A 26089-nucleotide genomic window follows, 5' to 3' on the forward strand; every position below is an offset into this window, starting at 1 on the left:
AGAGGTTGTCTGCATGAAATGGGGAGAGGCGGAAGGGGATCAGACTCGACAGCTTCGTTGCATCCTGTTTTAGTAAAGGGTGGATGTTGGCGCTAGCGCAAGGCACTGCCTGTTGAGATAGAAAGGGGATGAGGCTGAGTTAGCATCATATTTAGCTTGTTCTTTCAGCTTGGAAAGGAATAACAGTAATGCAGAGTCCTGTAAGCTGTATGTGTATAATGTGAAATCCCATGGTGTTGTCATGAGATTGCTGTGTTTTGGGAATCTGAGTTACAGAGCTGTATCTAACCATAGCTGTCACGGGGCATGGTTTTCCTTCAAGTGTTAGCGGTCTCTGTGTTGTGTTTGTTTGAGTTGCTTGGTGTTTCTGGCATGGTGAACTACAGTGAGTGTGTGGGACTTTGTTTCCTTGGTTAGATCCCAGACGTTTCACAGCTACCTGGAGGACATCATCAACTATCGCTGGGAGCTGGAGGAAGGGAAACCCAACCCCCTGCGGGAGTCCACCTTCCAGGAGCTGCCCCTGCGCACCCGGGTCGAGATCCTGCACCGCCTCTGTGACTACCGCCTTGATGCAGATGACGTCTTCGACCTCCTCAAGGTGCTTTGGGCAGCAGGGAAGGGGGAAACAGTGCAGCCACAGGAGCTCAGCCAGATCAATGAATCTTCCTGGGAAGAGAAGGGTTGATGCTATCTGTTAAGTGTGTTTTAAGGCCAGGTAATCCATCGGTGGCAGTGCAGTGGGTTGGCAGTTCCCCATCTCCTGCCCTGCCTTGCAGAGGACCTAAGGCAAGCATGCAGGACTGCTCTTGGGGCCCTTGTCCTGAGCGGATGCATACCTAACACGGGAGTCGCTAAGTGAATTGGCTTAGTTGGCTACTCTTCCTGCGAAGAGTGATTTTGGAGATGCTCCAACTATAATGGCAGGGCTGCGAGGGCCGAGACAGCCTTGCTGAGGGATGGTGTGAGATGAAAGGATGGGGCTGAAGTGAACTGGGGGAGCTGGGGGAAGGCTGGTGGCAGGGAGGGGGGAGGGAGCTTCCCAGGGCTGTGTGTGACTGTCGCCAGCACTAATTAGACCTTCCCTGTCAGGAGCACCAGAGATGAAATGTTAAAACGAGAGAGGCCATTCAAATTAGAGATGCCAATCTAAATCCCTCCCTGGACAGAGAGGGAACGTCGCCTTCCCCCTGGAGTAACATTTTCCCAGCTCGGCCTGGAGGAGCAGCTGTACTGCTGCTGTGGCATGGTGGGAGGGGAGGAGGGAGGGAGGTGTTTGCGGAGGGGTGTCATCATGTTTTGTGTGACAATGTGGCCGCTTTTCAACTTGTCACCATCTGGCGGGGGGCTCTCGGCGGGTGCAGGGCTTGGACGCAGACAGCCTCCGCGTGGAGCCGCTGGGCGAGGACAGCAGCGGTGCCCTGTACTGGTACTTCTATGGCACACGGATGTACAAGGAGGACCCGGTGCAGGGCAAAACCAATGGAGAGCTGGCTCCAGACAGGTAACGGCCCCCCTCATGTCCATCCCCCCCCCGCCGTGTCTGGGTGCAGGGGGTGAGGGGGGGGACAGCGCAGCCGGCCCGGTGTGAGGGGACTCCGCCTGACTGCTGTTGTGTGTGGGGGGGGTGGTATGGGGCTGCAGGGGGGAGCATGCAGCAGCACGCGGGGGGGGCCTGGGAGAGGGCTGGGGCAGTGCGGGGCGAGACTGGAGTTGCCAAGCAGACTGCGAGCTGCCCCGCGTCATGCTTTGTGTTGGAGCCAGCCTGCAGCCTTTGTGGCACCAGGAGAGCCTGCTGTGGGAGTGATGCTGCCTGCCCTACCGCATTCCTCCCCGTCTGCCCCGCACCGGGCAGGCAGCTCCCAGATCAGGCTCCCAGCAAGTGGGAATCCCTCCTCTCTTCTCCTCCCGGTCCCGCTGCTGCTCTGATTTAATCCCTCCTTTGATTGGGTTCCTAGCAGCTGTTCCGATTTCCCTGCCCTTCTCCCATCCTGCCAGCCACAGTTCCCTTGCTCAGCAGATATTTCATGGTGGTTTTGCCATTTCACAGAGGATGTGGGGGGCAGACAAACACCCCAAATGTTCCTGGGAAAACGGGCAAGAGACGAGGACGACCCCCAAAGCGGAAAAAACTACTGGAGGAAAATTTGCTGAGGTATGGAAAGGTTGTTCCTGCAATAGACGTAAAATGCATATGTTCCCAGAGGGAAGTATAATGTACTTCTGGGGTTCCCCCGATAAGTATGCATATACCATGCAGTCATAATTTCAATGCATCTCTGAAATGAAGCAAGCTCAGACTTGGTAGATGCTTTGATCACTCTCCAAAGAAAATTCTGACTGAGCTGGAAGCCAAGTTTGGTGAAACAGTGGGTATCACTCTTCCAACGGCCTTACTTTGGATGCAGTTCCCTGTGCAGTGCTAGGGGGTATGCTCCTGATAAATAACGCTTTCACTGCATAGCAGCGCTTGAAGCCAAAAATCCTGGCCACTTGAGTCAGTATAGATTTTGGGATGCTTCCCATAAGAATTGAAATAGTGTCCTTGATAAACTCTTCACTTCTTTAAATTTTGTGAAGCTATGATAAATATATATGTGAATATATTTATTGAATGTGTGTTCTGCACACCATTTTTTTTCATGGTTTTGCTGTGCATTGAGTAATTGCTGCATCCCCCATTCTTCTCCTCAGAAGCAGCTGCATTTCAGTGATGTGAAGTAATGTATTTATTGTATCACTCCTTCTCTTTCTTTTTGGTAGGGAGAAGGCAGAAGAGAACTTGCTAATCCGCGAGACTCAGATAAGAAATGGTAAAGAGATTTTGCGGGGTCAGGGTTGATACGATCAGCTAACACAGCTCTTAAATTATCAAAGCCTGGAGAGACGCCTTTCTTAGGAAAGGGAGAGTCTTTCTGCTGGTGGTTGGGGCCGTGTTTGGAAGGAGTGGTTGGGGTTACAGGCTGTCTTGCAGCTGGGAGCCTGGGCACCTGTGGGCTTCCTATCTTACCGTGGATTAATTTGGGATGAAGAAACGTAACATATTGGGTTACATAAGGCCTTGAGGGCCCACCTACTCACTGGAGTTGATGAAAATGGGCTGTGAATGACCCTTGCTCCTCCAGGGATGAGGTGAACACAAGCCCCTGTTTGTAGCTGGTGTGTTTTTTCAGACTGGGAAGAGAGTGGGGTCAGTGATGCCAAGGTAGGGAAGGAAGAACCTTTTTGATTCTCCTCGCCCCTCCTTCCCAGCGGCTGTTGGGTGACTGAACTCAGTTAAGTGATGACTTGGGGATACCCACGTAAGGGTTAACGAGGCAAGCAGAAAAAGCAAGTTGGCAACATAATGCGAAACTGAGTCCGAGGGGGCTGGGACTCATTTGTCATACATGCGGATCCATTGGCTTCCACATAACCCAGGGGCTCATCCTGCCCATGTTCCCCACAATAAAAGGCAAGGGTGGCATCGTCTTTGCTGTGCCTCCTTCCCTTCACCTTTGGTCTTCAGATTTCCTGGTGGCTGCTCCAGAGCTGGGTGTAAGAGCTGGAGTGATGCACATGGGGTGCTGGGGGTTTTATCAGATCATCGTCTTCCAGCAATTTGTGTCACTTCAGCTGCAGAGTAATCTTTTGGTGGCACAAAGCAGTGCCTTAGCCCTGGTTGCTTTTGAAATGAGTCGCCACAGGCAGCTGACAAGGGAAGGGGAAATGAGGGGGCAGGTTTTGGGGGCAGTGTGCAGGTACGTTCCCAACTGCAGATGGGCAGTGAACAGCTTTGCATAGCCAGGGTGGCGTGGTTGGTCCTTTGCCATCGCAGTTACCAGTCCCCAGTGCATTAACTTGAGCTGAAGCCAAGGGTGGGTGAAGCCATAGGCTGGCCTGTGACCTGGAGCTAGCACACACTTGCCCTATCAGAGGTTTCTGGCAGAGGGCAGGTGGCTGGAGGGAGGCTGCAGCTCTCCAGTCTTACTGGGGCAACGTGATAGCTCGCATGCCGGAGCCACCGGCAGCTCAGATCCACAAAGGGCCCAGGATCAGGTTCAGAGAGAAAGGGGCTCTGATTTTTGCTTCTTTGTATTTTTCATAGTTAACTTGCTTGAAACTGTGGTGAGAAGCTGCATGACATCTGCCAGTGGGGTGACCATTGCTTTCTTTCCAGTAGCCTGTGGTTAGCTCTAGGAAAGACTAGAGGAAGCTGAGAACCCCTCAGCCTGAAGGGGTTTGAACCAATGTTTTCCCCCTCCCCAAAAATGGGCCACAACTTTTTTTGCTTAGAGAGCGTCCCGGGGCAAAGGCATGCAAGTTCCAACCCATGAGGCTTCTCTGCTCTGTGTAAACATTTGTGGAGCATGAACCACATTTTCCTTCTCCAGGTGGGTGTTCCAACCACCATGCGAGAGAGTCCTTCCTTTGCAATTAATATTCAAATGTTTCACACAAGGCGGAACAGCTCAGAATGTCTTGGTAGTTGGGACATGCTTCAGAGTGGTAGGAGATCTGCTTCAGATCCCACTCTGGATCGAGCAGGGATGGGATGTGAACTTTTGGAACTTCCCCCTCATCTGGCAGCCCGCTGAAGCCCATCCTTCACTTCCTCTTCTGTTCTTTCAAGTGCCTGCAAACAAAATGTTTCATTTGGGGAGAATGGGAGGTTTTATTCACCGCAGCAAAGGTTTGCAGTGCTAAAAAAAAAATGGGCTTATTTCAAATAACATTAATTTTCAATGTTTTTCTGCTGCCAGACTAAATCAGACATTTGCATTACCCTATGTCCTGCTCTGTGTGACAGCCTCCATTACAAGAAACAGATTAAATCCTTTTCTCTGGTCCGTCGTAACTGGAATGGAGGCTTGCTACAGGGATGTCACACTACCCATGTGTTGCAAAGTGCCACCATTACTTCTTCAGGTGCACACTTCCTCTGTGTCTTGGCATCACTTTTGGTGTTGCTAGGGGAGGTAGCAGTGCTTCTGGTGGATCAAGAGAGCTTTGGGTCTATAGCAAAGAGCATGTTTCTCCTAACAGTGGCCATTGGCAGTATCTTTTGCTCTTCCTGAGCCCTGAGGAGAGGAGAAGGGATAAAGAAAAGTTGTTAGTCATAACTGCTGTGGAGATAACATCCTTTCATGTTGTTGAAGGGTCCCAAGGGCCTGGCCGTGGGACATGGTGGCTGCTGTGTCAGACGGAAGAGGAGTGGAGGCAGGTCACAGAGAGCTTCAGAGAGAGGACTTCCCTTAGAGAGCGGCAGCTCTACAAACTCTTGAGTGAAGACTTCCTGCCGGAGATCTGCAACATGATTGCACAGAAGGTGAGGAGACATGACATCCTGTTTACCTCTCTTTGACAACTTCCAAGAGCATGGACTGATTGAAGGAGAGCTAAATCCAAGCAGCCTGTCACCCCGTCCTGCTCCCCCCACTCCAGCCTGCGAGGTCGTGGATGCGGGGGCTGTTTAGCTTGTGTATGGGGAGAAAGACTCTTCCCCATGGAGTGGCAGGGCTAGAGTCGATCATTAAGGATCTGGTTCGTGATTGCAGGCAGCATAGGTAGGATGTCTGAAGGGGTTACTGTCTTCAGCCATCTTCTGTGTCCCGTTTCTGCTAGCAGGGAATCTCTGTCTGCTTTTGAACTGCTGCGATTTACAGCCTAGCTTTTCTATGCAAACTGCCTCTGATTTCACTTTTACTGCCGTTTCTCAGCTAGCTCTGCTGAAGGGGCAATGGCTGCTTTAGGCTGTCCTAACTAAGTCCGCTTGAGCTGGTATGTCAGAGCCCCAAAACTCCGAAGGGTATTGTCTGTCAGCTGAATGTTTTCAGGTGGGACAAATTTGGAACAGGATCCTTCAGCTAGATGGCTTTGTATAATGGGCTCTGCAGTCAGCGTGATGTTCCTGGACTGAGTTCAGTTTGCTTGTTTGCTACCCTTGTAAAGCTAATAGGGATTTCATGGTCACTTCTAGCCCGCAGAGTTTCTCCTGCCAGTATCACCTATGTGCCCTAATTTCCTCCACTCTCTTTTTCCTTCCCTCAATTCTCAACCCTGTTTCAGGAGAAGCGTCTGCAGCGGACAGAGTTTTCTCCCAGGTGGATGTCTGACCATCAGCCCATCAAACCAATCAAGCAGGAGGTGAGGGGGGGTGCGAGGGGGAGGACGATGGAGGGAGGCGAGAGCAGATGCCTCCTGGGGGAAAAAATAAACCGCAGCATCGCTATTCAGTGGGAAGGAGTAATTTGAAAGTGCTTGTGCTGAAAGAGAGATGGGTGGTAATGCCCATCAAAGGCAGGCTGACACTCGGGGTTTCTATGGCGAGCAGGGAGGTGCTGCCCTCTGGATCGCTGAGGTAGCCGGCCTCGCCGCAGACTCTGGTGCAGCTGCATATGGAAATCTGCACTCAGTCTGGGGAATTCCACTTCAATGAAAGTGCTGGCACATTTGAGGAAGTTCAAAGAAAAGTTGAAGAAGGATGAGAGGGCTAGAACAACCGGCTTACAAAGGGAAATGACAGAAATTCAGCCAAGGGGAAAACGTGAGGCTGCAAACACATGAGGGTGTAGATAGTGCAGAGGGAGAGAAGAATGACTGATGCGGTATGGAGCTGAGCTAGAAGGGGGTCAGCTGGAAATGGAAGTCACAATTTAGGCTGCTTAAAGAAATGCTTATCAAACTGCAGCCTTGTTGGCTGAAACGGCTCTTTCCGTGCCTCTTCACCCTCATCTCTCTACCCCATTGGTGTAACAGTGTTGCTGCTTGCGGGTCTGTGCAGTGAACCAGACCCAGGAAAATGACTGGAGTTAAATATAACCTTTTCTTTGGTTGGGGTTATGTTTGTCGTAGATCAGCTTTCCGATCCAGTTCACCATGCAGCCCCCAACAGTCACGCTGGCACGGCCAGGGGCATGGTACGGTGGAGATGGAAGGTCTTTGAACGGGCAACTGCTACCCAAAGCAATCGGTCAGGCAACACGGAATGAGCTTTGGAGGAAAAAATTGGCTTGATTCTGTCAGGCCATGGCTTAATCTCTTGCTGTAGATGTAATGAAAACACAGTTACCTGGTGTTTTGTCAAACCCCGGGAAATTAAACTGCAGGGAATATTCCACATAAGCCAGGGTCAGGGGTTCCCACAAAACAAAGGGAAAATAGAGTTCCCTACAATAAATATAATTACTTAGAATAGGTAAATAAAAGGAAGGAAGAATCTCTCATCATGCTGTAGATAAAAGCCTGCTGAGAGGAAAATAAGACCCCAGCGATGGTCAGTTTGAGGCCAGAATTGCTCTCTGCAAAGTCCACCATACAGGAAGCACAGGGACACGTGTTTGTTTGCAGGCAGCAGAAATCCCAGAGGAGGAGGGGAGTGGGAAACACATGGAGCCTGAATGATGCTAATCAGTACCGCAGGTGCTCCAGGTCTGTGGCGGCAGAGGGCTGTTAATTGCTGCCTGTGGGCCAGTGGAACATTTCCAGCGAGCGGGGGGCCCTCCCGGCACCCGCTGTGCTGAGGCACAGGGAGCCAGCCAGCGCAAGGGTAGCGACGCTCATGCCGGCTACCCAGCAGGATGGTGGCAGTCTTCCCTGCCACGGGGGAGCCAGGGAAGGTGCCAGCATGTCCGATGGCTTGTTTGCCAAGCAAGGGGTGGGCAGCAGGTGAGTGTGGCAGAGAAAACCTCAGCCCGGTTCAGGGGTGACCCTTTCCTCCCAGCTCAATGAGCTGGATGCCGCTTCAGTCCAAGATATAACTGCTCCGTAGGCTCCTAATCCTGCGGGGGATTTCTCAACAGGTGGTTCAGATTAGCTCCTCATTAAAGAGCCGCCTGAGCAGCACCCTCATTAGGGCAGCACTGCGGAAACTGGAGCAGGGAAGGTTTGGAGGGCAAGGGGCCGGGGCGTGTGGCTGGAGGGGGCCAGGACGCCCAGGGCACCCACACCTCCTGGCCTTCTGCCCCTGAAGCCTGATACTCACTGTCTGGAGAGCAAAGCAAGAGACAGAAGTTTGGCCCTTTCGGGGTCCTGGCGGGGGAAGGCAGCAATGTTGTGTCCTGGAGTGCTCTCTGGTGGAGGGAAGGAGGCGGCGATACTGTGGTCGCAGATGCAAGGGGTGTTTTTTATCCTCCAAGTGGGGAGGAAGCTGGAGTAACGTCCCTTTGCCTCCTCTTTGGTCGGGAAGGAAGTTTAACTTGTGTTGGGTTCTTGTTTTTATTGTTCCAATAGGCATCTGCTTCCATCACATCTAGTAGGAGTACTTGTTTGTGTTTGCTTATCTTTTTAACCCTGAGTTGAGCACCCTCATCCCCAATGGGCTTAACTGGGACAACCAGGCAGCAGGTCCCTCTGAAAATCAGACTATTTCTGTGTCTGAAGTGTCTCAAAGAGCCTGTGCCAGCATTGCTGCTGCCCTGCAAGTACTGTAGGGAGCAAGTGCAGTTGTCGTGGGCGTCTGCTGCAGTCCTTGGTGCTAACTACACTGCGCTTGTGGTTTCTGCTTTTCCCTTCTCTTCCTAGATCTGCTAGAATGACATCCTCTCTTTTGCTTTGGACTGTTGCTTTGTCAATGCCATATTTGTGGCAGGTTGATGTGGAATATGCTATGGATTCTGTGTGGTGCCATTACAGTATAGGGTGCTGACTGCACCCTGCAGGCTTGGAGAGGCCCTGGTGTGAGCACTGCGGCTTGGATGTTGTGTTCAAATTTCTGTAGGACGTGAATGGTCGAAGCTGTATGAATTCAGGGAAAGGGAAGGTCTGACCTGTGCACCAACAGATGAACAAATTAGTGTAGCATGCAAGGCTGGCTTAGATCTACTGGTTGGAGAATCTAAAGGCTGATGGTCACATCCTCAATAAAATATCTTGGTGTACCAACTTCTGGTGGCTGGTTCCTGCTCACCTCTTTCTCTTCCTAATTGCTGCAGAACCTGATGGTTTTTGGTTCCTATTGCAATTCAAAGATTGATCAAGAAAGTTAGAAAGGTAGGGGAAAACTGGTTGATGATGATCAGGATCAGGCCTGAAAGGAAGGTGTTTGCATTGCGTAAGTAGGAAAATAGGACTGTAGAGAGGTTGAGAAAGGGATATGAAAAGATTCAAAAGTGGAAATGTAGAACCCAGTTCTGTAGGTTCTTTACCTCTTGTACCTGGCATAGCAGTTTCAGTCCTGGGCATCCTGGTGTTTGGATATTGATTAGTTGCAGGAAAGGTCTGAGAGAGACAAATGGAATGATTAGGGCGCTGGAAGGATTGCTTTATAAGGAAACGTTTAACCTAATTACAGAAACGTGGGAGTTTTGTGTAAGTGTCTAAGGAAGCCCATGAAGGCTGGAATGTGGCTAAAGAAAAGAATTTATGCTCGCCCAGAAGAGTGTAACTAGGAATAATTGGATGGAATGTGGGGATGAGAAATTAACTTTAGAGTGAATGTGAGGAGAAGCTGGCTAACCTAAAGGCGCATGGACTCACAGAATGGTTTCCCTAGGAAGGTGGAAGAAGAGTGTAGTACCGATATTTGGCAAAGATCTGAAAAGGAAAATAACATGGGCAGAGTTCCCCTGTGGTGAGATCATGCTGTGGGGCTTGCCTAAAAAGGATCACCACAGAATAACTGTTTTTGCTGTCCAGTCTGTCCCTAGATGCAGGATATAGTCTTAATGTCGTCAAGAGTCCTGTCACTCTGTCTTGGACACTTCTCCATTGCTGTTGGTCATTGAACCATAATTTTCTTAATATACTGTTGCTGCTGGAGACAGGGAGATAATATACGATGCTCATCCACAGAGAGCTGCAGGGGGATATTGTAGGGTAGTGCTGTGTAGGGGAAGGGGAGGCAGAGGGGAATGAATGTACAGTGAAACCAGACAACATTTCTAGGTGTTTGTCAAAACACCCCGAGGTTCCACTTCTAGGCAATAAAACAAGGACAAAATAGTAATCATGGTGCCAGATTTTTTTCTGGGGATTAATAATGGACCTGGAGAAGTTGATGGTCTGAGCAGCAGCCAAGGGACCCCAGCTGATTGCTAATCCTCAGGAAATGCCTTCTGCCTAAGTGGTGGTTGCTGGTTATTCCCCGAAAATGAAGGTGGGGAAAACTGTATGCACATTGTTCTTTTCTGGCTGATATTCCCTGCTGATAAGGCACACGCATACCTTGGTCTTGCAGAAGTCAAAGAGGTGGGAGTGGCTGGTGGATGACCGATTCATTTGTCTTATAATTAATTAAGCTAATAAAGGTAATTCCATACTACCATAGACATACCTCGCACTTTATTGGAGAAATAGGAACAGGCAATCCCTGGTCTGGGAAGCCTGCAGTCTAAGTGGGATCAAACACAGCCTTGCAGCCTGCTGGCAGTGGGGAGGTAAGGAAGTGGGGCAATAAAGAGCCAGGCGTCCTTCAATGAGGAAAAACTGGTTGGGGAATCCAGCAGGAAAACTGTCCAAATAAACAAGCAAGGGCTAGTTCAGGGGAGATTAGCACACAGAAATATGGTGGCCCTTATTTTGAGCAGGAAAGTAAAACACTCCAAACGATACCTTGATGCAAGTCTGTACCAGTCTCTTTTCCTATCCTAAGTATTCCGTTTCATAGCAGAGTACTCCTTTCTACTCACACTGGCAACTCAGGACTCCTCTAGCTGGAAGGGGTAGAGGTGTTGTGTGGGGGTGTCAGCAGCCCGAATCCTTTGCCCAGAAGGGAAATACACATGGTGCATCCCTGGCCGAGTGGCAGCTTGTCTAACCCATTGCTTCTCCTTCCTTTGTCCCTGCATCAGTAGGGTTTCATTGCTTGACAAATAACTTTCCTTTATATGTTTTTTTTCATCCGAGAATTCCTATGTACAAATCCTTTTTCTTCCTTTTTCTTTTCCCCAGCCATTCATTGTAGGTATGCTTTAATACTTGCTCAAAGTAAACCTGCCTCTGCTCAGACTTTAGTAAGTCAATGTATTACAGTTTTTGGTGTACCGTTTTGTCACAGGTAAACCCGAACATGCTGAGCTCGATGGAGAAGCAGAGGCGTAGGGAGGAAGAAGAGGAGCGCCAAATCCTTATAGCAGTGCAGAAGAGGGAGCAGGAGCAGCTGCTGAAGGAGGAGAGGAAGAGAGAGATGGAGGAGAAAGTCAAAGCAGTGGAAGGTACGTGCAGCCAGTGTGAAGCAGGGCCAGAAGCTTTCAAGACTGAGATTGAGATCTTGAATTAAGATCTGCCATTTGCATTCCTCCCCTGCCAGACATGCTAATGGGAATATCTTTTCTTGCACTTACCTCAGATGAGTTGGCTTGACTGTAGTTTCTTCTCCTTTGTCCATCTCTCGGTGTTGGTAGCTGTTCTCTAGTGCATTCTTCAGCAGTGTCTTCTTCCTCAAATCACAGTTATTTTCTCCCTTGCCCCAGCTGTATTTTTCTCCTGCTGTTTTGTGTTGTTTCTCAGTTCTCTTCATCTGTCTCCCCACTTGGGTCCTCTTGAATTTCCCTGTGTGCAGGATTAACTGGCTTTGCTCCTGCTGAATAGCATTTGGTCCTTTTGGCCTAATGCATGATGAAAGAAGGATTCCCTATGAGGAGAAAGGGAAGGGCAGAAAGTGGAAGCAGCAAGAGTAGTATTTTTATATTGCTACTGGCCTCATCAATTGGACAACTAAAGATATAGGGACCAGGCTAAATAGAGCACCGGCAGGTGGCAACTTCCGGTGTTGGTCTTGTTTTTCTGTGGTTTTGAATTAAATGCTGATTTAAGGTGTTCTGCAAGAAACAACTGTGTTGTGTTTAATATGTCAGACCAAGGCACAGACAGCAGGCGTTCAGCCAGTACATGTAGGCACTGGTGCCTAAGAGCAGGCTCATTTCTGACCACCTTCTCTCTGCCAGCCTCCCTTACGGGGATTCCTTTATCTGCTGCTTTTGCCACAGTGGCTGGCTGGGCTGTTGCAGTTCCAGGGAAACACTGAAGAATCTTCAGAAAACTGTGGTGGTATCAGTATCATGAATCCTTAAGTAGATAAAGAATCAGAAAAGGAAAAAAGGTTTAAGTTCATGCAAAACTTGTAAACTTTCCAAGATGAAACACTCTGCTACCAGATGTTTGGTAGCAGACCAGACGTTATCTAAGAATAGTTTCTTTTACCTGCTTACCTTTCTAACCTTTAGAAAATCCAATTACTTGCTTGGCCTTCATGTATTCCTGGTTGCCAGTCCTGGTTAATCCAGTGCTTTAAACTCAGAATCATCCAGCTTCCATATCTGCCACAGATATCTGTTTCACCTTGGCAAATTGCATATTCTCTGTGCTTTAATTCTCCATCTGTATAGACAAAATTAATCCCGAAGTTCCAGAAGAGCTGCAAAGGCAAATGTACCTGTAAAAACGTCTTGTTTTGGTATAAGCCATGTCCTTTTCTGGGTAAATGCCATCACTACATGATCTGATGCAAAGGCACCAGAGCAACTCAAAGAAACTCGCATGGGGTTGGGCAGTAAACTGTTTTAAGCCAATTTAGCATACATTTGTGCTTTTCTTGGCAGAGATACTTTTATTTTGGCGTGTGCAGTTTCTTTCAGTTTAGTTTAAACCTGTGTCTAGTCAGTTTAGGCTAAGTCAGGAGAAGTCTTTTTTAAGCTGGTGCAAAAGCTGTTTGGAAAAGTTATTTAAATGGCTGACTTGTTCAGTTAAATCACTGCAGTATTTTTCATCCCTAGAAATGGCAGCTATCCTGGTAAAAGTTTGGCTTCTTAACCATCTTTCCTTATTGCCAAGCGCACCCTCCATTAGCATTTACTTTCATGACAGTTCTTATGATGGACAGAAAATTATGTGAAAATGAAGTCATTTGTTTTGCCTGGTTCAGACTTGTTAAAACTGGACATCCATTGACAGAGATTTTAGGGCAACAAAGATTTTCTTGTATTTTGCAGTTCTCTTGGGATTTCGTATTAATTTTGTAAGGTTGTTTGCAGAGGGGTGATGTGAAACACAGGGTGAAATATCTGCTCTCTGATGAACTTCATCAGCACTTCACCTGCTTCTCAGTTTTGGACTGTATGCCTGTTTTTAGATCACGTTCCTGTTCACAGTCTGGGATTTCACTTCCCCCCACTCCAATGCATGCCCCAGGTAGCGAGCCTCCTGCTAGCCCCATCTGCATTTTCCTGAATGTATGAGTTAAAGCAGCTTTCTAGATTTCTACCACAACAGCAGGTTAGAGTTTCACAGTTCTTTTCCTAGATGTTGCTCCAACATTACCTCTCTCACGGATGACTTTCTAGCTGTTTGAGGTACTTTTTGGGGCATGGGTTAGATTTTGAAACCTGGTGGGTAGGACTCAACCCATGTCAAAAGCATGACAATGAGCTCTGCTAGTGATATTTAACATGCTCTATTAATAACTTGCTGTGGTAGAGGAACCTGCCATTAATCCTGACTGAGCTCCAGTCTGGTACCAGGGTAGCCCTCCCCGATTCCTGTCAGTTTACCAGGTCAAATCCTCGGCGGGCATTGATGGATTTCTAAAATCTGTATCACCTTACCTCTTGGTTGCTGTTGCCATGAGGTTTTCCTTTTGCTGCCCAAATCATCACCGCATGTTTTTCTCAGCTTTTTCACTTAGATGACATTATTATGCACGTCTAAGTGATGCTAATTTTCCAAAAGAAGCCTGCAATACTGAACTGTGCTTGGACAGACTGCTAACTGCAGTTTGATGTTGGACTTCTCATCATTAAATGTTATAATAGATGCTGATAGATTCTGTAGGACATCTTAGATGCACGTCCTGTCCTCCCAACTTCAGTGCTACCCAGAATCTTCTAAGGGGAAATTTGGACTTTCTTTTACCAGTCTTTGACATACCTGGCCATGGGCCCCCTGGAAATACCCACCTTGTAGCTATTCCTAGTTTTCTTGTGCCCTCAACCCCCTGTCCCAAGTTTGGTTTTGACTGACAGAGTAAGATAGTAAATTAATACTCTTACACCAGAGCTGGTGCTTCTTGATTTTTTGGCATTTTCCAGAGATGGAGCCTCTGCAAGAGGGTATTAGCCAAGTCTCCCCCACCTTTCTTTCACTCTGGGTGTTCCTCTGTTTTCTGGGGTGTTACTCCTATGACATCTCTCCTTGAACATTACTTTCACAGAATTCTGCTCCTACAGAAAGTTGGTACAACTGCAGGTGTTTAGCAAATCAAATGAATTCAGATTTCCTATAAGAAAAGGGAAATGAGGTTCATAAGAGCCCATAAACTTTCTATTATGAAGCAATCTGTTAGCCAGCTGTCTGGTTGCAAACCACAGGTTATATTATCAGCGTTGCTTCTTCCTGTCTCTCACCTCTTAAACCAAAGCTGTCCCACTGGCCCTCCTGTGTGGCAGCTTGCTCGCTCTGGCTGCTAGCCGTGAAGGCCTACCTGAACAATCTTCCCACAAAGCTGGCCGCGGTGGTGGAGGATATTAATGACCCCAGTTACTCATTGCCACCCAGCTGGTAGAACTTCACCCTTCCCTCAGCACTGCTCTTCATCCACTTCAGTGCAAAACCAGCTGCCTTGAGTTCACCTGGCTGAGGTGAAGCATCTGAAGGATGGTAACTTAACAAGCCAGCTCTTTCCATAGTGCTGATCTACACCTAGATCTGTGTGTTCATCTTTGTACCACACTGTGGTCAGGAATTTCTCTGGAAGCTGGCTAGGGGAGCATGTGTATCACAGTAATGCTTCAAAATCACTGATAGTAAAGTCGAGGGGTGTTGATGGTGTGCTGTATTCTCACCTACTCTGCTTCTGTGCTGTTGCTGTTTTTCCTGAAAGAACAAGAACGTTTCACTGGAGTTCTTAAGAGTTGCAGGACCTGCCTTCATTTTCCCTGCAGGATCTTGTTGACAAGGAGTGCTGAATGGTTTTTCACCTCTCTCCCCTCCCCACTGCAGAACGGGCCAGGAGGAGGAAGCTTCGTGAAGAGCGGGCCTGGCTGCTGGCGCAGGGGAAGGAACTTCCCCCTGAGCTTTCCCACTTGGATCCCAGTTCCCCTACCAGGGAAGAGCGAAGGACGAAGGATCTGTGAGTATGCAGCTGGACATGCAGCACGTGGGTGCATTGAAGCTTATGTAGTGAATACAGGGAGGAGAGGAGTGTGGTCATTCGCAGGAATGAGGAGGGAGAAGTGAGGTTGGAAAACGGCAAGGAGTAAGCTGAGAAACATCTGGATTTGGTCCGTGCTAGAGGAGTGTTTGTGATGGCGCCTATTTGTCAGCATTGTGGCACTGTGTGGGGGGTGGAAAGGAAGATGAGGAACGAGAACTTGTCTTATATGTTCTCCATCTGCACATTCACTGTTGTGCTTCCCATTACAGCTTTGAACTGGACGATGAGTTCACAGCCATGTACAAAGGTTAGTCTTCCTGCCCCAGCTCTCCCCTTTGCATGACTTGCTTAAAGTGAAATACTCCCCTGGGATTGTTTGTGTAACCATTCACCTTTCTTTTGTTACTGCCAGTTCTAGATGTGGTAAAGGCTCACAAGGACTCTTGGCCCTTCTTGGAGCCCGTCGATGAATCATATGCTCCCAACTACTACCAGATCATTAAGGTATGGAGAGTGGTCCAGCCAGCTTGACCGATGCACTTTGTGGACTGGAATGCAGTTTTTTGGAAGTGTTCCCAAGTTTTGTGGGCTGTGTTGCACTCACAGTCAAATTGCGTGACTCCAGTGTTCCCTTCTAGCCTTACAAGTCAAGGAAACCAAAGACGAGAGGCTGCCTTTTAGGAGAGCAGCCTCCACTCCCCATCCCCTCTCTGTGAGGAAGCTAGCTATGCAACTTTGTAAGCCCCACTATGCTTGCTATAACTGAAGGGAGGTTTTGTTGCGTTTCAGGCCCCCATGGACATCTCTAGCATGGAGAAGAAGTTGAATGGAGGTCAGTACTGCACCAAGGAAGAATTTGTGGGCGATATGAAGACCATGTTCAGGAACTGTCTTAAGTACAATGGTGAAGGCAGTGGTAAGAGCAGTAAGATGCTAAGTTCGTCTATTTGCAGTGCTGACTCGAAACAAGAAGTTCTTTCTCTACTCACCAGTACTTGATTTGTGCTGATTCTCTTTCAGGGTATTTTTGGGAGGCCAGATGAAAGGATAGGAGCTCCTGAGTAATAAGGCCTGGGGGTTTAGCAAGGTTTTTAGCACCATTTGGTCATGCTGAACTGGGCATGGCATACTAAGGGACTCCCATGTTGGTAAATGGTGAAGGCAGAACATATAAAGACAAGAAAGTCTGTTTCCTTCTGAGCTCATTCCTTTGTGTGCTTCTGTGTCTTGGTGTGGTCCTTTGTCTTTATAATATCTAACACAGACTTTGAAAAGTGTTGGAGTCTGGTTAGCTCACAGTGTTTGTTGAGTACCACAGAAAAGTGAGGAATGAACCAAACTTGTACCCTGTGGATGGATAATGTAGTTTTCAGGTTCCTTGGCTATTGAATGAACAACATGACTCTGCAAATGGGAAACCCTAAGTGCCATGCCAATAAAAATTCTGCATGTTGCTTAGGTAAGAAATCAGTTCCCATATGGTGGGTCATCACAGCAGACTGTGCCTCACCAGCACCACCTTGAAAGGGAAAATAGTTAGAGCTACCCAGCTTGTCGCTGTGGGCCCCAAGTAAAAGAATTCCTGTGCTGCCACTGGGAGCTCTGTTTCCCGAGGAACTTCTGGGTTAATTTAGTGGAAACAACTGGAAAGTAATTTGCTTCAAGCCCTTGTCATTAGCACCTCTCACATGTCTTTTCCTTCCTATCCACTCCAACGAAAAGTAGGAGCCCCTCTGAGCAGAACTGTCCTGTGGAAATGACACAATGGAGACACTGGTGCTGGCAATAGCTTTTGTGTCAGGGTCAGCAAGAGCTTTAGAAACTGTACATGGATAAATGTTTGCTGATTTTCCTCTGTCTTGTAGCATACAGCAGATGTTTGAACGAGTCCAAGAAAAGTCTCTGAATCTAATCAAATAGCATTGCTGGAAGTTCACATTTCTTCTCTCAGCACTCTGCTGGCTAACTGTGCAGGTCACGCATCTCTGCAAGCAGAGGTGGTGCTTCTCGTAATGTAATTCTTGGCACTATGCTGGAACACTGACTTAATGCTGACTCTGCAGGCTGTGCTGCTAATGGTACTTTGTCATGCCTATGTGCCTGTCCTCTGGTGGGGTTTCTGAACAAATCTGATCCTGAATTGCTTATCGGGCTTAAGAACGTAAACCAAAGCTGACTAGTTAGAAACAAAAGTTTTCCTCAAAGAAACTGTGTGGAGGGGAGATGATTTAGCTGATGGGGAAGGTCTGATATTGCTTAATTATTATGTCTTTCTAAGGCTCTGTCCCTGAAGTTGTTGGGTTTTTTTGACTGCAGAATATACCAAGATGGCTTACAACTTAGAGAGGTGTTTCCACCGAGCAATGATGAAGCACTTCCCTGGAGAAGATGGAGACACAGATGAGGAGTTTTGGATCAGAGAAGATGGGAGACGAGAGAAGAGGAGCCGGCGGACTGGCCGCTCCAGCACAGGCAGTGTTTGGACTCGGTCGCGAGACCCAGATGGACCAGGCAAGAGGCAACAACGCCTGGAAAACGGAGGAAAACCTCCACCATATCGAGCTACTTCCAGGGCTCCTGCTTCTTCCTCCTCTTCCTCTTCCTCCTCCTTCTCCTCGTCCTCTGCAGAGGATCCAAGTGGCAACCCAATGCAGCCTCCTCGAGAAGTGGGCCCTTCCAATGGGCGAGGTTTCCCTCGCTCTCTGCAGTACGGCGGCATGCCCAGCCCTGTGCCACATCCCGGCCAGATGGTAAGGAGCAGTTTCTGCCGTTCTTCATTCAGCAGGCCTGCAGAGGGAGGGAGGTAAAGGGGAGTGAAGCTCTCCACTGTGAAATCCCTACTGTGTGGCAAGAACCTTTACCCAGAGATTAAGGGTCAGGGCTATGGTTTCTACAAGTGAAACTTTTTGGCCCCTTAGATTTAAACTGGTACAGCTTCAGTCTTTGCCACACTAGCTAGAAACAGTCTCCTAACATTTCCCATGGCTAGCATGTCCCCGTGTGGGCTTGCGCCAGCCCTGACTACCCTAGTTCTCTTCTCGCCTTGGAGAGTTACCCCGTAGTGCATGGAACGCAGTCACATTTCCTCTCTTAACCTCCAGTTTATGATGCTGAACAAGCTGGCCTTCTTTTGTCTCAACTGTTTACAGATGCCTGCTTACTTTGTGTCATCTGAGTACTGCTGTATTTCGTGCCTTGAGTATTTATAAAAGCAGTAAATCAAACACAAGGCCACCCTCGACTGCAGCAGTGACTTTAGTCCAACATTTCTTCTCTGAGTGCCACTTGTTCTGCCTCCCCTCTGAGCTGTTCCTCACACATCCTTCCCTGCCTTCTCCATTTTAACTGGTGATGTCTTGTGGGTGTGGTGTATCAGCTGCTCCTCTGAAATCCAGGCTACCCCTCACCCTTTTAGATCAAACAAAATTTTTAGAGCGATTCTTGTGATGCAGATAGTGGGAGGCAGTAGGAGAGTTGGAGGTGCCAAGTATTTTGAAGGAAATCCAGCACGTTCCCCCGTCATCCTGCTTGCTTACTCTTGTGGTCCGCTCCTCTCCTTGGAGCAAACCACTGCCCCCTCCAGTCGCCTTCTTTGCTCCCAAGTAGTTGGGTGGCAAGTGAGTGTATTGCAACCTTGAGTGCAGGGAGGTGTGGCTGGGCTGTGAGAGTGGCTTTCACAGGGGAGCTGTGTCGCCTCGTAGGAAAGAGACTACAGGTTTTTCATGGTATCTCCAAAAAGCCCATCTGCTCATATGTGTGGTTCCTCCAGCCTTGGCTTCCCCTCACCTGCAGCAGCTCTGCTTTACAAATTGTTTTATTTCTCCCTCCCACACCCCTCCCCATCCCCCAGAGACCAGCTGTGCCAGGAACATTTGGTCCCCTGTGTGGATCAGATCCCACGAAACTGTATGGCTCACCGCGAGTGCCTGAGCCCCATCCCGGAGACCCGGTCCAGCAGCACCAGCACTTTGCCATGCAGGTAAGAAACGTTGCAGCCAAGGGATCCAGCAGCCCGGGACCTGCAGATCTCCTCCACTCCTTGGTGCGACGGCTCTCACTGAGACCCATCCCGTCTCTCTCTCTCTCTCTCTCTCTCTCCCTCCTCCCCAGCCAACCGTGGGACTGAGTGAGCACCGTGGGCACAGGCTGGCCACCCCAGAGAAGCAGGCATGCGCAGGACCGACCCATGTCACCGGCCTTGGCCCCCGGCCAGGTGCCCTGCAGCTGGGGCGCGTGAGCGGTCCCCTGCCCGATGCTGTCTACCCGCCAGCCCAGTTCCAGCAGGGCTTCCTCCCACCGAGGCACAACGGGCCCCCCGTGAGGCCGCCGGAGGGCTCTGAGATCCCTCCAGGGCACATGTACCGGCCCTACAAGTACCTGAACCGCGCGCACCCGGCCCTGTGGAATGGCAGCCATGGCCCCGCCGGCCAGGGTGCCGTGGGGCCAGAGGAGAAGGCGCCCATGGGGCCGGGGCCCTCGCTCCAGCCCCGCGCCCTGGGTCCTATGATGGACCCCAGGGCCATGAGGCCACCACTGCCTCCCAGCCAGTGGACCGAGCAATCAAATTTCCTACCTCACGGGGTGCCTCCCTCAGGGTATATCAGACCGCCTGGGAAAGCCGCTGGCCAGAGGATGCCGCAGCCACCGGCCGCTCTGTTCGGGGGACCCCCTCAGGTTCAAAGAGGGTGCCAGGGTGGGGACTCCATGATGGACAGCCCGGAGATGATCGCCATGCAGCAGCTGTCCTCCCGCGTGTGCCCGCCGGGTGTGCCTTACCACCCTCGCCAGCCGCCCCCCCCGCACCTACCTGGACCCTTTCCCCAGCTGGCTCACGCCGCCTCCGCCGCCAGCGTGCAGCCTCCGAAACCCGTTGTGGGGAACGGGAGCTCACAGGATCCCACCGGTCAGACCATGGAGCCGGAGAGCAACCAAGGTAACTCCTCAAGCACCCACCTGCCAATGCAGCAACCCCTGCCTGTAGTGTTTGACCTTCCCTGCCTCCCCCTTTGCTCGCTACCAAGCATCCCTCCTGCCCGCTGCACAGCATCACTGTTTCCTCTGCTGGGGCAGACCCTCTGCCCGCCGGTGTGCGCTTGCGAGGAGAGCGAGGGAGCACCCCCAGGCCAGCTGCTTTGCTTTTGGGCTCAAACCTTGTAGGGTCCCAAACTTAACTCTCTTGCAGATGCACAAAACCTGTGTCTGCAAATATGGCTTTATTTGGATTTGTGCAACTAGAGAAGCGAAAAATATGCCCTGACTTTCAGGCTTACTGGAGTCGGTTTTAAACAGTGGCTCAGGCTCAGCAACAAAAGCGGGGTTTTTTCTAGAAAATAATTAAATTCTTGATTAAATAGTTGTAGGACACACTTTTTTTATGGTTGTCTTTTTTTAATCTAAATTGGAATATATTTTCTGCTCCAGCCATCGCTTAGATTTTTCTAAGATTGCCTTGTTTCACTGTAGTCTTCCAGAGGTCCCCTCTGTCCCAGCTATACCTGCAAGCTATCAGCTTGCCATGGGGTGCAAATGCAAAGCATAGGCTGTGATGCTTCTAGAGCTCACTTGGAATTAATATAAAAATTGGATCTGCAAAGAGTTATGTAAGGAAATAAGACGTTATGTGTATAAATAGTTTAACTACACTCCTTTGAGTATATGTCAGTACAGTTTCTCCTCTGAAATGCACGTGTGCCTTGTGAGTTTAATATCTCAAAGTCTTCATGCAACAGGACTGCCCAAAAGCCACTGAGCAGCTGTGTCAGTTCAGGTGGGATGGCAGCATGTCATGTGTGCCATCGCAAGTTTTTTTCTAGTCGGATTTAATTCATTGTAGCTGGTAAACTAGAGATCAAAAAAAACCTTAAAAAATAAAACAAACCTAAAGTAGAGATCAAAAAACTGCAGAGATCAAAAAAAAAAATTTTTTTTTCATTAATTCTAGCTGGTAAACTAGAGATCAAAACCCTTGCATCTTTTATCGATCCCTCGTGTGCTTTGCACTAAGAGGAAACTCTTTCCTTGTGTGGCATTACTTAAAAGTCATCATCATTTAACTGTGCTGGATATAGAACAGAGACCGGGGGAGGATGTTGAGTGATTGCAGGGCAGAGTAGTCGCATCTCCAAATCCTGGTTGGTTAAAATATGGCTGCAGTCGGTTCCGCAGCATCTGTGTGTGGTAGTGCTTCTGCCCAAGCTGTGGGCAAGTGGGATTTGTGGACCAGAAGGGCAACGCAGCCTGAAATCAAGCTGCCGTTACCTCAGCTTCTTGTCTTGCTGTCATGTGGACCCCACTGCGGTCTTTCCCAACTCTGCCTTTCCATTAGGCAGCCTCTGCACACCTGTGTGTCAGACCAAACCCACGTGTGCAATGTTACGCTGGCAGAGGTGTTACTTATTGGTGACTTGCAAACTACAGCATTCCTGTATCTTGAGGGTTCAGTCCCTGTGTGCCGTCTTTCCAAGAGAGGTGCAACCTCATGAGTAGTTTTAAAAAGAGCTCTTTTAAAAGAAGTAGCTACTAAAGATCACCCAACTTAGCAAAAGTGCATTCCAGAATTGCTAAAGGTCTCTGAAGGGAAGACTGTGTGGTGGGTGCGTGCGGGAGGCTGCAGCCCCGCAGAAGAGCAGTTGTCCCGGTGCCATGCTCCAACAGTCCTGTTAGAGAGGTTTGAGTAGAGGACAGGATATTGTAGGCTTTGGAGTATGTACATGTGTGACTTTTTGCCCCTCTCTTTCCAGTGGAGCTGCCGGCAGGTGTGGACGAGAAGGCTCAGTGCATTGGCATTCCCGATGGGGCCTACACCAAACTCCTACCTCATCCCAAGCCTCCGCTGCCCATGGAGTGCACCAGGCGCGCCTTGCCCCCCGACGGGGAGGGGGATGGCTCCAGCATGAAGGGTGACCTGAAGGCAGGGCAGAGCAAGGGCTCGTGGCCGGCGGAGAGCACCTACACCGGTGGCCCGGGCTGCGTGAGGGACCTGGTGCCCACCTCCGAGAGAGGGGGTCCCCTGCCTGAGAACGGGGCGGCGGGCGAGGGGCCAGCAGCCAGCGCTGAAGGGAAGGGGCTAGCTGCCAACCTACTGGAGAAGCCCCTCTGCGGTGGGGGGAAGGCCCTGCCCGAAACGGCCGTGCCTTGCATGGGGCAGGGCACCGGCCTTCCCGGCATGGACACCAGCTCCATGGGGGCCACCCCCAACCAGTTCCACCCTCTCTACATGCCCAGTCTAGAATACCCAAATTCGGCTGGACGGTACCACATCAACCCGGGCCTGCAGGGGTTCAGCCCCGTGATGGGGGGGAAGCCACCTCCTCCTGCCTCTCACCCCCAGCATTTTTCCCCACGGGGCTTCCAGCCAAGCAGTGCCCACCCCGGTGTCTTCCCCCGGTATCGCCCCCCCCAGGGCATGCCCTACCCCTACCAGCCGCAGCCTCAACCTTCCTACCACCACTACCAGCGACCGCCCTACTATGCCTGTCCGCAGGGCTACTCGGACTGGCAGAGGCCTCTCCACCCCCAGGCCAGCCCCAGCGGGCACCCCACCGCCCACCCATCCCTGGCCAGACCCCCTTTCCCAGACCGGGGGTCCACCAGCGGCTTGCAGGGCTGCGAGGCACTGAGCGCCGCCCTGGCCTCTCCCAACCGCATGGACATAGCGAGTGCCAAAGAGGTTTCTCCGAGCGATGGGCAGGATCTGGGGCCTGAAGACGAGAAGTCCGAGGAGTCCCAGGAAAGACCGGAGAGTCCCAAAGAGTTTCTTGATTTGGACAACCACAACGCGGCCACAAAGAGGCAAAGCTCGGTGGCAGCAGGGGAGTTCCTCTACGGAGCCCCCCCACCGCACCTGGGTTCGGGGATGGGATTCGGCCCGTCGGCTTTCCCTCCCCATGGGGTGATGCTACAGGCTGGCTCTCCTTATGCAACCCGGCATCCTGCCAGTCATTTCCAGCCCAGGACGTATGGATCGCCCATGAATGCTCACCTGTCTCATCATCCGGCCCCCGGCCAGGCCAACGGCCTCTGTCAGGAGGGACCCCTGTACCGCTGCCGGGAGGAGAACGTAGGTCACTTTCAGGCCTTGCTGATGGAGCAGAGAGGCAGTGGAGGTGGCATGGGGGGGCCACCCCAGGACTTGTATAGACCCTCGGGGTAAGATCGTGTTTTCTGCGAGAAGGCAGGGCGGGAGGGGGGTGATGCCTGGGTGACGATGTGTTGGATATCCTTGAAAGGACGTGGGTTGAAGTCAGATGGCAAATGCTGTTGAGAGGCTAACAGATGACTCTTAGACCTTTCTGTAGGCTGGAGAGGGTCTTTTTGCAGCTCCTTAAAAACAAGTAGCAATATCCATCGTGGAGACCTGTTAGCCTGTCCCATCCATCTCATCCTCACACCAGTGCTTTGTTTTATCTGACAGTGTTTTGTTAATGTGTCGTCCAGGGTTGTGCATCTCTTTAATCAAATGAGATCTTACCATTTTCTTTGCAAGAATTTTATTGCATTTTTCTCATAGCAGGGCAGAGTAGTTAACTAAAGTTATGAACTTGGTATGAACTCCTTCACTTTAATGCTGCCCCCTTTTTCCCCTCCTCTTGCTTTGCCCTTCCTCTCTGTCTCAAATTTCCCTCACAGAAAATTACTTCTCACTGAGATTGTGCATATCACATTTTATTCCCGAGTGGAAAATTCTGCTACTCCAAAAATTCCTTGTTCAGATTTTGTAAATGTGCTTTGACTGCTACGGTTTTGTCATAGTCCCAGCATGACAGTCCCACTTCAAGTATTCAGGGGGCTTGTCTTACAAGTAAGCTATTGCGGGGGTGGCATGGATTAAAGGTTGTGTTTTGGGGGGAAGCCAGAAAGAAGAATACACGAGATGCATGCTTGTATGCGAATGTTGTATGTATGCATTCAACCAAGTAGATGGGATTTGCTCTTGATGTTCATATGCTAAAACTTTCTCCATTCAACCTGGCTCCAGAATGCAAATGCATCAGGCTCAAGTTCCCTTCCCGAAGATCCCTACAGTAACCATGTCCCGGGAAGATTTGACGCCACAAAAACCATCAGCGTTGCCTCTGGATCAAGTAAGGGCTGGTAGAGAGAGCAGAGTTGAAATGCGAGTCTTTCTCTTCCCACTGGTTAAAGGAGTGAAGTGTTGGATGAGAGTGGGAAGAACTGGAGGAAGCTGGGAAGTGAACTACTGCTCTGCAGAGGAGTTGGGGATGTCTTTGTAGTCTTAGCTGACTGTGAAACGTAACCTGGGTGGACAGATAGTGCTAGCTTTGAACTGGTGGCATGCAATCGTGAGGCTGCTCCTTTCTAAAGGTGCCTCTAACTCTTGTTCTTCCTCTTCCAGAGCTAGTCCGAGGAAGGACGGACCTCACGAAGACGAAAGCCACACGTGATTTGGACAAGGGGGAGGAGGGGCAGGCCTTCCTCCCACCCTCCCCTCGCCCGAGCAGCATGTGGCTTCCTGGGTCTGTGGAACATGGTGCCACGATGGCTTTTGTGTTGGAAACCTGGAGAGGTGCTGGGCCCCAGCCAGCCGAGCAGCTGGCTTGCCACTGCAGGGCGAGCATCACAAACTAGTGGCTTTCGGTGACCGGAGACTGCGTCTCGTTCAGGGTTTGAGGGATATTTTGGGTGGGGAGGGCAGGGGTGGGGGCGGAAACTTTCATTGACGGCTAAACTCAGGTATATTTTTCAGGGTGGAAGAGGATGATGATGGAATTTTACTTGTAGTATTAACGTGTGTGTTTTGGAGCTGGATCCAGTTTACAGAACTTAACCTGTTGCCTTTTTAAATAAATTTCTGTTGTTGGTGAATGTATTGTACATAATGGGGGAGGGGGTGGGCCCAGCTTGTAGTGGGCTTAGCACTGGAGGAATCCTTAACTGTTTACAATCATATCACACTGAAATCTTTCAGGATAGGGTGAGGGTTTGGGGGGAGCGGGGAGAGGTGAGGGAACGTGTGATGGATGACTTGCTGTCCTCCTTCCTGTCCTCTGCAACCAAGACCCGACCCGACAGTTGGTTGACTTAATAGCAGGAATTGCTCAGGAGCATAATGTGTCCTCCTCTTTTCTCTTGTCTTCTTCCTCCTTCCCCCCTCACTCCCACCTCCACCCCTCTGGATCCAGGGCCTGAGTGCACTTCCAGCTCCTGTCATCATGGGGGAACAAGGAAACCAGGACCAGGAATTGAAACCAGGACAGGACACTCATGGCATTGTCCCTTCTGCTAGTATAGTACCCTTCTCCCTGCCTTTCTGATAGGAGAAATGTATGCTCTAGAAAACAGAAAATGGCATAACTGGTCATCTTAGACTTCTTTTGGCAAAACCAGTGCAGCTGGGGGTGGAGCAGCACCTATCCAGTAGAACAAATTTTGTGCAAATCTGTACTGCCCTGCTGCCAGAGGAGAGGAGCCAAGTCACCACCTTTCATTCTCTGACCCTTGACTATATTCACTTCTTAGCAGCAGCGAAGCAGAAAGTACCCCAGGGTTCCTGACCACTCTTGGTTGCCTGTGGAGGAGTAACATGAGGCTGCTTTGGGGGGATGGTTGTTTTACTGCAGTGTGAGCCGTTTGTTGGCCTATGGAGTTAGATTTGGCGTTTGCAAGTTGCAGGTGAATCAGAAAGTACTGATTTGAAATCAAATGTTGAGGTGGCATGGCTCAGGGGTTGAGGGACGAGAGGGCTGCGTGCTTGAGTTGAGTTGGTTTAACTTTGTCATCATTGATGACGTAGCAGCAGGTCCTACAGGGCTAGTGGCAGCTTCCCTCGGAGGCTGTGCGCAGTCTGCAGGGGCTTTCCTCACCAGCTGCAGTACCGCACTGGGAAACCCCTGCGTGCCAGATTATCGTCAGACGCTGATGTTCCAATGTAGATCTGGCAAATGAGTTCGGTAGGAATCTCATCTGCATTTATTCACATCTTAAAGCTAACAAGCAAACAGAGTTGACTATTCTTGGGCAAGCTGGGGGAAAACGGGGGAGTTGCTACACTACAAGACTGGG

General features: G+C 50.0%; 1 protein-coding gene across 1 annotated transcript; it reads left to right on the forward strand.

Moving 5' to 3' along the window:
- The first annotated feature begins 488 nt into the window (after nucleotides 1-488).
- On the forward strand, nucleotides 489-24620 carry LOC104261208 (chromatin remodeling regulator CECR2). The gene is made up of 17 exons (XM_059816811.1): nucleotides 489-601; nucleotides 1365-1504; nucleotides 2051-2155; nucleotides 2764-2813; nucleotides 5139-5308; nucleotides 6049-6126; nucleotides 10976-11132; nucleotides 14914-15043; nucleotides 15337-15374; nucleotides 15480-15571; nucleotides 15857-15983; nucleotides 17384-17817; nucleotides 18918-19046; nucleotides 19178-20000; nucleotides 21808-23215; nucleotides 24045-24150; nucleotides 24423-24620. The coding sequence occupies exons 2-17, from the start codon at nucleotides 1449-1451 to the stop codon at nucleotides 24426-24428; spliced, it is 3909 nt and encodes a 1302-aa protein (XP_059672794.1). The 5' UTR covers nucleotides 489-601; nucleotides 1365-1448; the 3' UTR covers nucleotides 24429-24620.
- Nucleotides 24621-26089: the final 1469 nt, after the last annotated feature.

Source organism: Gavia stellata, chromosome 4 (genome assembly GCF_030936135.1).
Source record: "Gavia stellata isolate bGavSte3 chromosome 4, bGavSte3.hap2, whole genome shotgun sequence".
In the NCBI taxonomy this organism is placed as follows: domain Eukaryota; kingdom Metazoa; phylum Chordata; class Aves; order Gaviiformes; family Gaviidae; genus Gavia; species Gavia stellata.

Bases quoted from the DNA above. Each gene is read 5' to 3' on its own strand.
- LOC104261208 (XM_059816811.1), top strand. From the start codon at position 1,449: ATGTACAAGGAGGACCCGGTGCAGGGCAAAACCAATGGAGAGCTGGCT. The intron at 15,375-15,479 runs GTTAGTCTTCCT...TGTTACTGCCAG, and splicing joins GTTCACAGCCATGTACAAAG to TTCTAGATGTGGTAAAGGCT. The intron at 15,572-15,856 runs GTATGGAGAGTG...GTTGCGTTTCAG, and splicing joins ACTACTACCAGATCATTAAG to GCCCCCATGGACATCTCTAG.